Source organism: Entelurus aequoreus, linkage group LG15 (genome assembly GCF_033978785.1).
Source record: "Entelurus aequoreus isolate RoL-2023_Sb linkage group LG15, RoL_Eaeq_v1.1, whole genome shotgun sequence".
Classification (NCBI taxonomy): Eukaryota; Metazoa; Chordata; class Actinopteri; order Syngnathiformes; family Syngnathidae; genus Entelurus; species Entelurus aequoreus.
Genome location: NC_084745.1, coordinates 23,321,142 through 23,338,255, shown reverse-complemented (window position 1 = coordinate 23,338,255; position 17,114 = coordinate 23,321,142). Strand labels below are relative to the sequence as shown.

General features: G+C 40.0%; 1 protein-coding gene across 1 annotated transcript in view; it reads left to right on the top strand.

Moving 5' to 3' along the window:
- The window catches only part of rttn (rotatin), a 127,606-nt gene that overhangs the window by 42,660 nt on the left and 67,832 nt on the right, over positions 1-17,114 (top strand). Inside the window, exons 22-25 of the mRNA XM_062021083.1 lie at positions 1,739-1,835; positions 1,916-1,981; positions 2,064-2,252; positions 8,315-8,557. Coding sequence (XP_061877067.1) covers positions 1,739-1,835; positions 1,916-1,981; positions 2,064-2,252; positions 8,315-8,557 — 595 coding nt within the window. The remainder of the gene's footprint in view (positions 1-1,738; positions 1,836-1,915; positions 1,982-2,063; positions 2,253-8,314; positions 8,558-17,114) is intronic.

Below are 17,114 nucleotides of genomic sequence, written 5' to 3'. Positions count from 1 at the left end.
CGGAGGACACGACGTCCACAGTTTCCAAAAACAATTTGAAATGTGTACTCGTCAGACCACAGAACACTTTTCCACTTTGTATCAGTCCATCTTAGATGAGCCCAGGCCCAGCAAAGCCGACTGCCTTTCTGGATGTTGATAAACGGTTTTCGCCTTGCATAGGAGAGTTTTAACTTGCACTTACAGATGTAGCGACCAACTGTAGTTACTGACAGTGGGTTTCTGAAGTGTTCCTGAGCCAATGTGGTGATATCCTTTACACACTGATGTCGCTTGTTGATGCAGTACCGCCTGAGGGATGAAGGTCACGGGCTTAGCTGTTTACGTGCAGTGATTTCTCCAGATTCTCTGAACCCTTTGATGATATTACGGACCGTAGATGGTGAAATCCCTAAATTCCTTGTAATAGCTGGTTGAGAAAAGTTTTTCTTAAACTGTTCAACAATTTGCTCACGCATTTGTTGACAAAGTGGTGACCCTCGCCCCATCCTTGTTTGTGAATGACTGAGCATTTCATGGAATCTACTTTTATACCCAATCATGGCACCCACCTGTTCCCAATTTGCTTGTTCACCTGTGGGATGTTCCAAATAAGTGTTTGATGAGTATTCCTCAACTTTATCAGTATTTATTGCCACCTTTCCCAACTTCTTTGTCACGTGTTGCTGGCATCAAATTCTAAAGTTAATGATTATTTGCAAAAAAAAAAAATGTTTATCAGTTTGAACATCAAATATGTTGTCTTTGTAGCATATTCAACTGAATATGGGTTGAAAATGATTTGCAAATCATTGTATTCCGTTTATATTTACATCTAACACCATTTCCCAACTCATATGGAAACGGGGTTTGTAGATGGTGACAGGTGTGGACTCCTGCGCAACACACTGTTTTGCTTGTTTACCTTGAATCGCACCAGAAGGACTATCGGCGATAATCTGGAGACAATTTTCAGTTGAGTGCAAACATCAGTGAGACGTGCTCCCCTTTAGATTCAATGTGCCCCTTCTGCGCATGCAAATTAGTCCAGGGAATGCAGAAATGTAATTGCTCTCTCGTGAGTACAATTGTTACTTTAACTAACGCTATATTTTTGTACTTTCTCATTTACTATACATGTTTCACACTGCAAACAATCAAATGTATGATTCGGTCAAGCAGGGGTGTCCTATTGATGACGCACAAGCCATCCGCGGAACAAAGACTTTTTTTAAGGCCCTGAAAAAACTTATCCAAAATGGAATAGAACTCAAAGCATCATGTCATGAGTAAAATAAGGAAATAATAATACTAATAATGAACATAAACACAAAGTTGTGTGTATAAATATGTGGATAATGTCTATTTAGCCCATTTCATTACAAATTACATCCATTTCATTACAAATTACATGATGACATCACGTTCACACCATTACTGCAAGTAAATTGAAGACCTCTGGGAAACACTAGTACCTTTTACCTAGCATAATGCATAATCGTTATTAATAATCATGATTTCAATATTAATTAAACTAACCATGATTTTATTTTGGCCATAATCGTGTAACCATAGTTAGTGCCCATTTTTCTAAAATGTCATTATGGTTTGCATGTGTTCCTCATATTGTGGTCTTTGAGCTGTGGATTGCATTTTACGGCTGTAACTAGTTCAATCAAGCTATCGTGACTTATTATAAAACCAACATTTCCTGATTTTATTTTTAAAAATTGTTTTGCCTGTGTTGGCATCATTACAGCATCCTTAATCCTGAAGGCCAACAATAACAACGTGAATGAGGCGGCCGTCCTGATGAGTTTGTTGCTCTTTGATGAAATAAGTTGCATGGAAATATGGTGAGTAGTGACATCTTTTTATTGTGTGTGCACCCGTTCAGAACCTTTGCATGAGCTCTTGATTTATGTTGGTGTATCAGGTCGGACAAATCCAAGAGGGATGGCTGTCCTCCAACTTTCTCACTCCCGCTATCAGTAATTCGCAGGTAAACGTTAACGCTCAGATGAGCTACCGTCTATCTTTTGTTTTATATGCTTGCTCACAAGCTTTATCCCCCATACCTTCAGGTACAACATCCCATTCCAGGCGGCGAGTCACCATGCAGTCAGCCCATACTGCTGCGTCCTCGCACCGTCCTGTGATCTGCTGACCCTGGGCCCCACTCGCCAAGCTCTGCAGGTGGCTTGGAACATTGCATGGCACTGCGGGATCGACAACCTGCTTGAGAAGCCACATGACTCTGTCAACAATCCTGAGTAATACTCCCTGTCCTCATTAGTTGTCTGCAGCCATTTGTTTGCAATCGGAAGAAATACGAACATGTCCAGCAACAGATGGGCTTTGGAGATTTAAAAGCTCAGTCAGTATTTGCAATCTATATCGTATCTAAACAGCATGCCACTGAAACAAATGCTTACGAATGGGCTTGCTGTATTGTGTTTCATTTGTCTTCATTCCCCTCTAATGGGACCTAATTGAAACAGATGAGCATGTCTCTAACACTTTCTAAATTAGCTTGATTGCTAAATTTCATACCATAACTGAACATTTAGAGCTAATGCCGTGTCCGAGGTTATAGCCGTTAGTTTATACAATGTTTTGCAACATTTATAGAACCAAGGCACATATTTTGGATTATAAAAATCACAAAGACCCACCTCCAAACATCCATCCAACCATCCATCTTCTTCAGCTTATACGATGTCAGGTCGCTGGGGCAACACCCTAAGCAGGGAAGTCCAGACTTCTCTGCCCCCAGCTACTTCGTCCAGCTCCTCCCGAGGGATTCCGAGGTATTCCCAGGACAGCTGGGAGACAAAAGTCCCCCCATGGTGTTCTGGGTCTTTCCCGTGGCCTCTTGCCGGTCGGAGGTGCCCTAAACACCTCCCCGGGAAGGTGTTCTGGGGGCATCCTGACCAGATTTCCAAACCACCTCATCTGGCTCCACTCAATGTGGAGGAGCAGCTGCTGAGCTCCTCCCGAATGACACTGATTCTCACCGTATTTCTGAAGAAGAACCTTGCCACCCGACTGAGGAAACTCATTTCGGGCGTTTGTACTCGTGTCTTTTCGTTCACAACACAAAGCTCATGACCAAAAGGGAGGATAGGGACGTAGATCGACCGGTAAATTGAGACATTTGCCTTCCGGCTCAGCTTCTTCTTCACCACGACTACACGGTCACTGCAGATGCCTCACCGATCCGCTTGTCGATCTCACGACCCACTCTTCCCTCACTCGTGAACAAGACTCCGAGGTACTTGAACTCTTCTACTTGGGGCAAGATCTTAGACTTAGACTTAGACTTAGACAAACTTTAATGATCCACAAGGGAAATTGTTCAACACAGTAGCTCAGTTACAATGATGGAAAGTGTAAGGATGGAAAGGACAATGCAGGTATAAATAGACTAATATAGTGATAAAAAAAATCTAACATATATACGAATATATACATTTGTGTACAGAATAATATGTATACAGATATATTATATTATGTCTATAACATATATACAATATATACCAGTGACCATGTACAATATTACAGTATATACAGTATATGTGACAGCAGCAGCATAAAATAGAGAGTAGATCCAGCAGGAAATAGAAAATAGAGATTATAAACATTATAAACAAAGAGAAGTAGCTAACATGTCAGGTGTCAGGTAATAGGCAGATGTCATCTATTGCTGTATGGCGAGTGATTATACAGCTGGATGGAGTGTGGAATGAAGGAGTTCTTGAATCACACAGTGCGGGATGGAAGTTGAAGGAGCCTGTTGTAGTATGAGCTCCGCTCTCCCTTAATTGTTAGGTGGAGTAGATAGGCAGGATTGTCCATGATGGCGTGCAGTTTGTCCAGTGTCCCTCACTGACACAAACGCCTCCAACTGCGTGCCAATAGTTTGGCCGGTTTTCCGGATCAGTTTATCAATCCGGTTTGAGTCCCTTTTGCTGGTGCTGCTCCCCCAACCAACCACTGCAAAGTACAGTGCACTGACCACAACAGACTGATAAAATATCTCCAACAGCTTGCTGCACACATTAAAGGACCTAAGCTTCCTCAGGAAAAAGAGTCTGCTCATGCCCTTCTTGAAAACAGCTTTGCAGTTGTCCTTCCAGTCCAGTCTGCTGTTCAAGTGGACTCCCAGGTACTTATACTGCTCCACTACTGCCACCTCCCAGCCCTGGATCTTGATGGGCTCCACCAGGGTCACTCTCTTCCTGAAGTCGATGACCAGCTCCTTGGTCTTGTCCACATTAAGGACCAGATGGTTCGCCTGAGACCACTCCACAAAGTCAGCGATCAGTGTCCTGTACTCCAATTCCCGTCCCTCTCTGATACACCCGACCACAGCAGAGTCGTTAGAGTATTTCCGCAGGTGGCAGGACCTGGAACTATACTGGAAGTCTGAGGTGTACAGGGTGAACAGGAAAGGAGACAGGACGGTCCCCTTTGGAGCACCTACATCACTGACCACAGTATCCGACAGGGAGCTCCCCAGTCGCACAAACTTGGGCCTGTCAGACAAGTAATCAGTGATCCAGGAGACAATGGATGAACTGACACCCATCCTGAGCAACTTGTCACTCATCAGAATTGGCTGAATGGTGTTAAAGGCACTGGAGAAATCAAAAACATGATCCTCACAGTGCCCCTCCCACCATCCAGGTGAGAGTGAGCATGATGCAGCAGGTAGATAACAGCATCGTCCACTCCTACATGGGGCTGATATGCAAACTGTAGAGGATCCAGGGAAGGAGCCACCAGTGGTCTCAGCTGATCCAGCACAAGTCTCTCGAGGACCTTCATGACCTGGGACGTTAGGGCAACAGGTTTGAAGTCATTTGAGCCCGATGGGATGGGCTTCTTGGGCACCGGCACTATGCAGGATGTTTTCCATAGCACTGGCATCCGTTCTAGCTTCAGACTCAGGTTGAAAATGGAGTGCAGGATCCCAGTTAGCTGAGCAGCGCAAGTCTTCAGGACCCAGGGGTTGACTCGGTCAGGGCCTGCTGACTTAGCTGGATTGACTTTCTCCAGCTGCCGTCTTACATGTCCAGGTGTCAGACACACCGGGCTGGCTTTCTCAGTGGGGGTGGAAGTGAGGGAGGGGGGAGGGGGGAAAGAAACAGCTGTGGCAGGTTAAAGAGAAGGAGTTAGTGTATTGAAGTTCAGGGGAGGTGTGAGAACAGGAGTAGTGGGGGGAGGGCCAGTAAGGGGTGCATTGCTAAATCTATTGAAAAACAAATTTAGCTTGTTGGCTCTGTCTACACTCCCATCCAGCAGTTTGGCTTTATTGTTGAAGCCTGTGATGGCCTTCATTCCCCTCCAAACCTCACGAGTGTTGTTCTGTTGGAGTTTAGCTTCAAGCTTCCTTCTATATCTCCTCCCCAACCCGGAGAAGGTACTCCACCCTTTTCCGGGTGAGAACAATGGACTCAGAATTTGAGGTGCTGATTTTCATCCCAGTCGTGTCACACTTGGCTGCAAACCAATCAAGTGAGAGCTGAAGATCCTGGCCAGATGAAGCTAGCAGGACCACATCATCCGCCAAAAGCAGAGACCTAATCTTGCAGCCATCAAATTGGATCTCCTCAGCACCCTGACTGCGCCTAGAAATTCTGTCCATAAAAGTTGTTAACAGAATCGGTGACAGAGGGCAGCCCTTTGATTGAAAACGTATGATTGTGGCGGTCCGTTCCCTGTATTATCGGTGCCAGAGCTTGGTCCGCATTGCTGTCAGTAAGTCGGACCCGTTTCGGACCTGTTTGCAGTGAGGCTTGGACCAACCCTCACTGGAAACGGGTCTGACTTACTGACAACAATGCGGACCAAGCTCTGGCACCGATAATACAGGGAACGGACCGGCACAATCATACGGTCCGATACCCCATACTCTCTGAGCACTCCCCACAGGACTTCCTGATGGAGACGTTTGAATGCCTTCTTCAAATCCACAAAGCACATGTAGACTGGTTGGGCAAACTCCCATGCACCCTCGAGGATCCTGCCGAGAGTATAGAGTTGGTCCACAGTTCCACGACCAGGACAAAATCCACACTGCTCCTCTTGAATCCGAGGTTCGACTAGCCAGCTTAGCCTCCTTTCCAGTACACCTGAATAGACTTTACCAGGAAGGCTGAGGATTGGGATCCCATGATATTTGGAACACATTTTCTGATTCCCCTTCTTAAAGACAGGAACCACCACCTGACCCCAGTCTTCCAATCAAAAGACACAGCCCTCGATGACCACAAAATGCTGCAGAGTCTTGTCAACCAAGACAGCCTCACAGCATCCAGAGCCTTAAGGAACTCTGGGCGGATCTCATTCACCCCCGGGGGGGCCCTGCTATCGAGGAGATTTTTAACTACATCGGCAACTTTAGCCCCAGAAATAAGAGAGTCTACCGCACATTCCCCAGGCATTGCTTCCTCATAGTGTCGGTGGGATTGTGGAGGTGTTCGAAGTTTTTCCTCCTCCGACCCACAACATCCCGAGTTGAGGTCAGCAGCACACGATCTCTACCATAAACGGTGTTGACAGTGCAGTGCTTCCCCCTTCTAAGGCACCGGATTGCGGTTCAGAATCGCTCGGAAGCCGTCCCGAAGTCGTTTCCCATGGGTTCCCCGAACTATTCCTATGCCCCAGTTTTTGCCTCTGCGACCGCTGAAAGCGCACACCGCTTAGCCTGTCGGTACCTGTCCGCTGCCTCTAGGGTCCCACGAGCCAAAAGGACCCAATAGGACTCCTTCAGTTTGAAATAATTACTCACCGCTAGTGTCTACCAGCGGGTTCTGGGATTACCGTCACAGCAGGCACCAACCACCTTGCGGCCACAACTCCGTTTACTACCTCAACAATAGAGGCACAGAACATGGTCAACCCGGAGTGAATGTCCAGCGCCTACCTTGTGACATGTTCAAAGTCATTCCAGAGGTGGGAATTGAAACTCTCTGACGGAAGACTCTGCCAGACGTTCCTAGCAGATCTTCACAATGTGTTTGGCCTGCCAGGTCTGACCAGCATCCTCCCCCACCATTGTAGCCAACTCGATCGGTGGAAAGCTCCGCCCCTCTCTTCTCCCGAGAGTTCAAAACATGAGACCACAAATCTGATGATACAACCACAAAGTCAATCATCAAACTGCGGCCTATGGTTTCCTGGTGCCATGTGCACATATGGACACACTTATGTTTTGAACATTGTGTTTGTTATCGATAATTTCTGACGAGCACAAAAGTCCAATAACAAAACACCTCTCAGGTTTAAATCCAGGCAGCTGTTTCTCCCAATCATGCCTCTCTAGGTTTCACTGTCGTTGCCAATGTGAGCATTGAAGTCCCCCGGCAGAACGAGAATCATTTGGGGGAGCACTCGCCTGTACTCCCTCTTGGGACTCCAAAAAGCGTGGGAACTCTGAACTGCTGTTTGGTGCGTAAGCACAAACAACAGTCAGGACTCGTCTCGCCACCCGAAGGCAGAGGGAAGTTACCCTCTCGTCTACTGGGCTAAACTCCAATTTACAGGCACTGAGCCGCGGGGCAACAAATATTCCCACCCGCCCGTCATCTCTCACTGTTTCTCAAACACATTAAATGTTCAAACAAATCTTTGACTAAGTTATCTCTGCTAACACAAGTATGGTTTGACTGTATTTCACAAGATGATGAAAGTGATATTTTTGAGGGCCATTCCCCTGACCCACTTTCGTAATTTCCCGTCTTCATTGCGTACTACTACTTCTGTCAGAACTCAATTGAAAGCTCTTTCCTTTTTCTCGATTTGAGTGCTTGGAACAGCACAATAAAGCAGCATTTCAACTCAAACTCTTTATTTACTAACGCCTAGCTCCCTTGATTTAATGCTTCGCTCAAGCATCGACCACAATGTGAATTACACCACGATGAAGCAAAATGGATTTGACGTCATATGCAACCCAGCAATTATGCAAAAATGCAGTTTAACATGTTTAAAGCACCGCCACAGTATTTCAAGCATTGATTTGGGACTAGTTTCGGTTCAAATGTAAATGATACCAATTCCTAATCATTTCTGCCCTTGTTAAATGTTTTCTATATATTTTCTGCTTTTTTCTGCCACTGCTAGAACTAAAAAAATATAGATACATTTTGCCTTTAACTTATGTAACTTAACATGTGTATATTTTCTAAAGCTGGTGTGCGCTGCGGTGTAATCCCTTTCGAGTGGAGGCTTGCCTTGCACTTCGAAAAGCGCTGTTCTCTGCAATTGAAGCGGGCTTTTATTTTGCCTTGTGTTTAACCATTCGCCCTGTTCAACAACGCTCACGCAGATTCCATGCTGACCTGAAGCTGTCGGAAACCCAGGTTGCATCACTGCGAGCGACCCACCTTCCCAGCGCCCTGCATGATTGCGTCCAGGCTGTGCTGACGGCGGCGGGGCACAGTTCGGTGATCTCCGCCCTCTCCAGGCTCAACCTCTACTTAATGATTGAAATGTTGGCCCTTCCCCACACGCCTACCTACAGATGCAGAGAAACGCTACAATCGCTCAGCTGGCAGGCTGCTGTGACCAGGTAAAACACGAGTAGAGATTTGTGTGGTTTACATGATACATGACACTAAATACATTACATCAGAAATATTCAACCAAATTGCTTTAAGGGCCACATTTCCAGAAAATTAAGCGCCTTGGGGCCAAACTTCTCCATTCACTATTAGTCTCATTTCTTATATGCCGGAGAACCAGCGTCCTTTGCAGTAGACATATGATTTTGGTCTATTTATTTTGTCAGAGTTAAAGGAGTGCGCTGCTGTTTTTAAGGATCTTCTGCAAAAGAGCTAGTCAAAGATCATCTCTATGACTGCACTCTAGTGCTTTTTAGAATCTGTTGCTAACCACTAGTTTTTTTAAATGAACTCATGGGCCAACAGCCCAAAATGATGAAAAAGAGAAGACCTAAAATGAAACCTTGAAGAACACTACTAGCAGTGTTCCCTTTCAGGTGTGCGTCTGCGCAATTGTGTACTGCACACGCTTCCTCTGCGCACTGCAAATCTATGCCGCACAGAAAATAAAATCCAACCAAAACTCCAAACCAAAAAAACAGATAACAATTTATTCTGTTGACAGGTGACAACAAGCGGTCACAACAGATAAACGGGACGGCGTGGCTAGGTTGGTAGAGTGGCCGTGCCAGCAATTGGAGGGTTGCTGGTTACTGGGCTTCAATCCCCACCTTCTACCATCCTAGTCACGTCAGTTGTGTCCTTGGGCAAGACACTTCACCCCTGCTCCTGATGGGTGCTGGTTAGCGCCTTGCATGGCAGCTCCCTCCATCAGTGTGTGAATGTGTGTGTGAATGGGTGAATGTGGAAATACTGTCAAAGCGCTTTGAGTACCTTGAAAGTAGAAAAGCGCTATACAAGTATAACCCATTTATCATTATTTATTTTTTTATAAAACAATGTTTGTCAACACTGTTTGATTATTGTATCTGTCAAGACACTTTAAAGAGGACATTAGGTCCTTCGATCACTTTACTGAGCAAATCTGTTTATTGTCGGCCGTAACCACACCAGAAGAACATTAGCAAAAAAAACAACTATCGAGCACAGGGGTGTCCAAACTTTCTGACTCGAGGGCCGCTTTGGGCTAAAAACATTTGACCGAGGGCCGAAAGCCCTCAACCTCTACTTAATGATTGAAATGTTGGCCCTGTGTACATTATATATATATATATATATATATATATATATATATATATATATATATATATATATATGTATGTATGTATGTATGTATGTATGTATGTATGTATGTATGTATGTATGTATGTATGTATGTATGTATGTATGTATGTATATATATATGTATGTATATATGTATGTATGTATATATGTATGTATGTATATATATATATGTATGTATATATGTATATATATATATATATGTATGTATATATATGTATGTATATATATATATGTATGTATATATATGTATGTATATATATATGTATGTATGTATATATATATGTATGTATGTATATATATGTATGTATGTATATATGTATATATATGTATGTATATATGTATGTATATATGTATATATATATGTATGTATATATGTATATATATATGTATGTATATATGTATGTATGTATATGTATATGTATATATATATATACATATATAGACTAGACTAGACTTCCTTTTTATTGTCATTCAAATTTGAACTTTACAGCACAGATAAGAACGAAATTTCGTTACATAAGCTCATGGTAGTGCAGGATAAAAAAAGCAATAAGGTGCATATATAAATAAATAAATATATATAAATAATATATAAATATATATATACAATAAATAAATATATATAAATATATATAAATAAATAAATAGATTACTGTACAGATAAATATATTGCACTTTTTCACATGCGTCCACGTTTATGGATGTACAGTATGTTATATTGTCTTTTTTATTCCAGCGAGATAATCCATTTTGGGGGGAGTTGAGGGGATAATTTAATTATGATGCGTTCAATATATTTATATTAGGGCTGCGAATCTTTGGGTGTCCCACAATTCGATTCAATATTGATTCTTGGGGTCACGATTCGATTCAAAATCGATTTTTTCCGATTCAAAACGATTCTCTATTCATTCAATATATAGGATTTCAGCAGGATCTACCCCGGTCTGCTGACATGCAAGCAGAGTAGTAGATTTTTGTAAAAAGCTTTTATAATTGTAAAGGACAATGTTTTATCAACTGATTGCAATAATGTAAATTTGTTTTAACTATTAAATGAACCAAAAATATGACTTATTTTATCTCTGTCAAAATATTGGACACAGTGTGTTGTCAAGCTTATGAGATGCGATGCAAGTGTAAGCCACTGTGACACTATTGTTCTTTTTTTTATTTGTTATAAATGTCTAATGATAATGTCAATGAGGGATTTTTAATCACTGCTATGTTGAAATTGTAACTAATTTTGATTCTGTTGTTGATAATATTCATTTTTGTTTCACTACTTTTGGTTTGTTCTTGTCGTGTTTGTGTCTCCTCTCAATTGCTCTGTTTATTGCAGTTCTGAGTGTTGCTGGGTCGGGTTTGGTTTTGGAATTGGATTGCATTGTTACGGTATTGCTGTGTATTGTTTTGTTGGATTGATTAATAAAACAAAACAAAACGAAAAACGATTAAAAATAAAAAAGAGACTTGATTCTGAATCGCACAACGTGAGAATCGCGATTCGAATTCGAACTGATTTTTTCCCACACCCCTAATACATACATATGTGTGTATATATATATATATATTTATATATATAACAGTATATATATATATCAATATATTATATATATAATATATATCAATATATTATATACATGTGATATACACACACACACACACACACACACACACACACACACACACACACACACACACACACACACACACACACACACACACACACACACACACACACACACACACACACACACACACAATGTATATACCGGTACTATAGAAATGTATGCAGTTCTGAAGTATGTGCACATATTAGTGTTGTCCCGATACCAATATTTTGTTACCGGTTCCAGTACCAAAATGTTTTTTGGTACTTTTTGGTACTTTTCTATATAAAAGGGACCACAAAAAATGTAAATATTTTCTTTATTTTAACAAAAAATCTTACGGTACATTAAACATAAGTTTCTTACTGCAAGTTTGTCCTTAAAAAAAATTGTGAACAAACGACAACTTGTCTGTTAGTAGTAAGTAAACAATGAAAGGCTTCTAATTTAGCTGCTGACATATGCAGTAACATATTGTGTCATTTATCATTCTATTATTTTGTCAAAATTATTAAGGACAAGTGGTAGAAAATTTTTTATTTATCTACTTATTTGTTTACTGTTAATATCTGCTTATTTTCTCTTTTAACATGTTCTATCTACACTACTGTTAAAATGTAATAATCACTTATTCTTCTGTTGTTTGATACTTTACATTAGTTTTGGATGATACCACAAATTTGGGTATCAATATGATACCAAGTAGTTACAGGATCAGACATTGGTCATATTCAAAGTCCTCATGTGTCCAGGGACATATTTCCTGAATTTTTAAACATAATATCAATTTAACATAATATCAATTAAAGAAAAAACAAAATAAGATTTTGTGATTCTAAAAAATATCGATGTAATCATAGTATTTTCGACTAAATACGCTCCCGTACTTGGTATCATTACAGTGGATGTTAGGTGTAGATCCACCAAAAGCGTTTGTTTATATTGTAGCGTCCCGGAAGAGTTGGTGCTGCAGGGAATTCTGGGAATTTGTTCTGTAGTGTTGTGTTGCGGTGCAAATATTCTCCCAAATTTTGTTTGTCATTGTTGTTTAGTGTGGTTTCACTATATGGCACAGGTTTATGACCGTGTTGCCGTTGTTCATACGGCCACCCTTAGTGTGACATGTTGACTGTTGACTAAGTATGGTCTTCATTCACTTGTGTGTAGTGTGTTCAAAGTTGAGATGATTGTCATAAAGATCAGACATATTGAAATCTTGTCTTGACATTGTCAACTATAGACCATTTTTAATATGTCCATTGTCATGACTCCGATGTGCGAGTATCGTTATCACTCGTCTTACAAGGATAATATTTTAAATTAATGTATTTGAAATGTCTCCATGGAGACAAAGATTAGTGACTTTGAAGTAGTTACAACACTGCTGACTGCAGACAGACACTAGCCGCTAACTAGCTAGCCATGTCTTAAAGCACCTCTTCCTGAGGGTGTTTCAGTGTTGTAACTTTACATGATCTATCTTTAGTTATTTAGCAAAGATTTGTCCGTACTCCCTTTTTTGTCTACACACTGTGTCTGCTTGTAACTACTCCGTGATTATGCACTGCCCAACATGCTCGTCTGCATGACACGACGACGACGGGTGGGGACCAGTACTTTTTAGAGGCGGTATAGAACCGAATATGATTAATTAGTATCGCTGTACTATACCAATACCGGTATACCGTACAACCCTAGTACATATATGTGTAATGTAATTAATTAAGCATGTAAATGAAGTTGATATCGAAATCACTACACTAACTGCAGTTGTTTTTTTTATATTATTTATTACAAGTATGTGTGCTGTCTCAGAGTGATCTGTGATCACGTTTCCAAAGCTGTTTACACGTAATACAGCTAACCATTTTTGGTTCACAGAATGATGTGGTACGTTAGCCTTTTGGGTTTTTTGGGGCTTTTAACGTTACCTGAAGGGTGCATTTCGGCTGCTGTTTGGTTCCATATTGGTGCAAACGACAAGCATTTTTTGGTTCACAAAACATTACATATTACGTTCTTTGAATGTTACTTTACGGTATCGATGGCAATGCTTTAAGTCTGCATATCGATTGCATACCATATTGAAAGTTTGCAAAACATGTAAAAATATAGTACAAAAATATTGTACCAACTGCGATAAAGCCATATTTTTAAGGGCAATTGCCAATACGCCTATATACTATACTAGAGTGTCCGTCCTGAGATTGGTAGGTTGTGAGTTCAAACCGAGTCATACCAAAGACTATAAAAAAATGGGACCCATTACATCCCTGCTTGGCACTCAGCATCAAGAGTTGGAATTGGGGGCCTAAATCAATCTAATCCAATCCAATCCACGTTATTTGTATAGCACATTTAAACAACAAAAATGTTTCCAAAGTGCTGCACAACAATATTAAAAACAATATTCAAATATTATCCTTAGCTCCACCAATGACTGAATAAAAAAAATATATACACTATATATATATAAATATATATATAAAACCAATATAAAAACAATATACATATAAATATGATTAAAAACGACTTTAAAGGGTAAAACCAATTAAAAAATAAATAGAAGTCCAAATTTAAAAACACAGAGGACCACACAACTCACGTAGTGTGAAAAGCCAGAGAATAAAAGTGGGTCTTAAGATGAGACTTAAAACCCTCCACTGTGGGAGCAGTTCGAACATGGAGGGGCAGAGTGTTCCAGAGCTTAGGGCCGACCACAGAGAAGGCCCTGTCTCCCTTGGTTTTAAGTCTCGTATTGGGCACCACGAGCTGGAGCTGGCTCTCGGACCTCAGAGCGCGCGCAGGAGTGTAAATTTGGATGAGGTCAAATGAATCACCAGAATTATTCCCGAGCGCAGCCACTGCTGCTGCTCACTGTTCCCCTTTACTTCCCAGGGGGTGAAACAAGGGAATGGGTCAAATGCAGAGGTTAATTTTACCACACCTAGTGTGTGTGTGACTATCAGTCACTTTAACTTAACTTATATGGACACACATAAACACGAATAAGAGCTGGCGCAAGGCATAAGCGAACTAAGCGCTCGCTTAGGGCGCCCCCCCCCCCCCCCCACGAGTACATGTACATTTACATTGTTTTAATACTAGTTCAGGAGTGTCCAAACTACGGCCTGCCGGAGTCTTCAATGCGGCCCGGCCCGCGAGATATCACAAGTTTAACAAGATTGGCCCGGTGTGTTTTTGCTTAAATTTATACCGCTGGTAATTCCTTAGGTATGATATTGGACATATTTTACCGCCCTCATGTGTAGAACGATTGATTCGTAGCATCAATACATTTGCCCCAATCCAAACAACTTTCCCCACTCATGGTGTAAATTAACTAATCTGACTCTCCACACAAGGATCTGGGCTCGAAGGCATTGCAGAGTCCTTCAAGATAGCAAAAAAAAATGAACCAATCAGGATCGCCGGGCGGGATTTCATAGATGTGACGTAGCGCCGAAGCGACTGTTTGATTCAAACGCAGCCCTCGCTACGTCGGGTGCTTACATTGATTCTGCTTTTGCAACTGTTTTGTCGAATTTATCGAATATTAATTATTTAAAAGATGAACAGAGAACGGTTTTGAAGGCATTTATTGGTGGCAAGGATGTGTTGGCTCTTCTTTCGACCGGGTTTGGATTTCCCAGCGTCGCTCTCATCAGCGTCACGGGTTGATTTCGATGTGAGTGGTTGAATAGCACGTCATTCAAGATAACGGACAAGTGGTTTATCCAATCACATACAATGATTTTTGAAATACATCTCTATTGAGAACTCCCAGATCCTTGTGTGGAGCTCAGTGAACTACAAGGATCTGGCGAGAGTCAGGTTATAAATTAACTATAACCAACAAATAAAGTCAACATACGGTCACACATAACACACATCTTGTTCATTGAACTTTGTGAACATTATAAAACACGTATATATAATTTAAAAAATTACACATATATAAAGCCATTATAGTGCCTGATGGGTAATATATGCAAAACACTCTCGCCACACTTCAAGGTAGGAGTCAAAATTTAACATACTCTTAATATTCAACGTGTTATCGTTTGTACTTCATCTTGCATTGTCGTGACGGTCTGATGTGTGTGTGTGTGTGGGGGGCGGGGGATTGTTAAAGTTAAAGTAGGTCAAGTTATGTGTTGTTGTTCAGTCTGTTATAGCTTGCTTTTTTATCAATGCAAACTGAAGTGTTAATTTAGTACAAACGATTGTTGTTACGTCTGCTGTGTGGCAAAAAAAGTGTTGTGATGTGAGTGTGTGTGTATGCGCGCATCCATATAATAGCGTATTGTCGATTACCCTCGAAAAATGGCTAACGTAATCACAACTTTCTGGGATCCAAAATGGTTAGCTGGGTTATTTGTAAAAACCGCTGTGTAAACATGATCACGGTCTCATGCATAGTTTTAATAGATAATATTAAAAAAACAACTTAAGTGAGTGTAGTAATTTTGATAACAAATTTATTTACATTACATTTATTTATATATATATATATATATATATATATATATATATATATATATATATATATATATATATATATATATATATATATATATATATATATATATATATATATATATATATATACTGTGTGTATATATATATATATATATATATATATATATGTATAATATATATATATATATATATATATATATATATATATATATATATATATATGTATATGTATAATATATATATATATATATATATATGTATATATATATATATATATATATATATATATATATATATATATATATATATATATATATATATATATATGTATATATACATATACATATATATATATATATATATATACTGTATATATATATATATATACACTACCGTTCAAAAGTTTGGGGTCACATTGAAATGTCCTTATTTTTGAAGGAAAAGCACTGTACTTTTCAATGAAGATAACTTTAAACTAGTCTTAACTTTAAAGAAATACATTCTATACATTGCTAATGTGGTAAATGACTATTCTAGCTGCAAATGTCTGGTTTTTGGTGCAATATCTACATAGGTGTATAGAGGCCCATTTCCAGCAACTATCACTCCAGTGTTCTAATGGTACAATGTGTTTGCTCATTGGCTCAGAAGGCTAATTGATGATTAGAAAACCCTTGTGCAATCATGTTCACACATCTGAAAACAGTTTAGCTCGTTACAGAAGCTACAAAACTGACCTTCCTTTGAGCAGATTGAGTTTCTGGAGCATCACATTTGTGGGGTCAATTAAACGCTCAAAATGGCCAGAAAAAGAGAACTTTCATCTGGAACTCGACAGTCTATTCTTGTTCTTAGAAATTAAGGCTATTCCACAAAATTGTTTGGGTGACCCCCAAACTTTTGAACGGTAGTGTATATATATATATACATAGTTACTTTAATAGCAGTTGGCTTTCGGCCCTGGACTAAATTTGTTAACCAATGTGGCCCTCGAGTCAAAAAGTTTGGACACCCTTGACCTAGTTCTTCAACTTAATATTTGTTTTTAAACCATTTTTGTTACCTTGTTTCTGGTGACGCTGTTCATTAATATTATTTAAGTGTTTGCTTGATATTTTATTTAATTCTGTTTGTTTTTGTACAATGAAGTTTGTTACTTTTGTATACATCTGATTTTATTGTTGCGCTTAATTGTTTTCTTGCACTACAAGTTATTTTTACACATTGCTGTTGCAGGTTTTTGTTACCAAAAATAATCAACCAAATCAGAATCAGAATCAGCTTT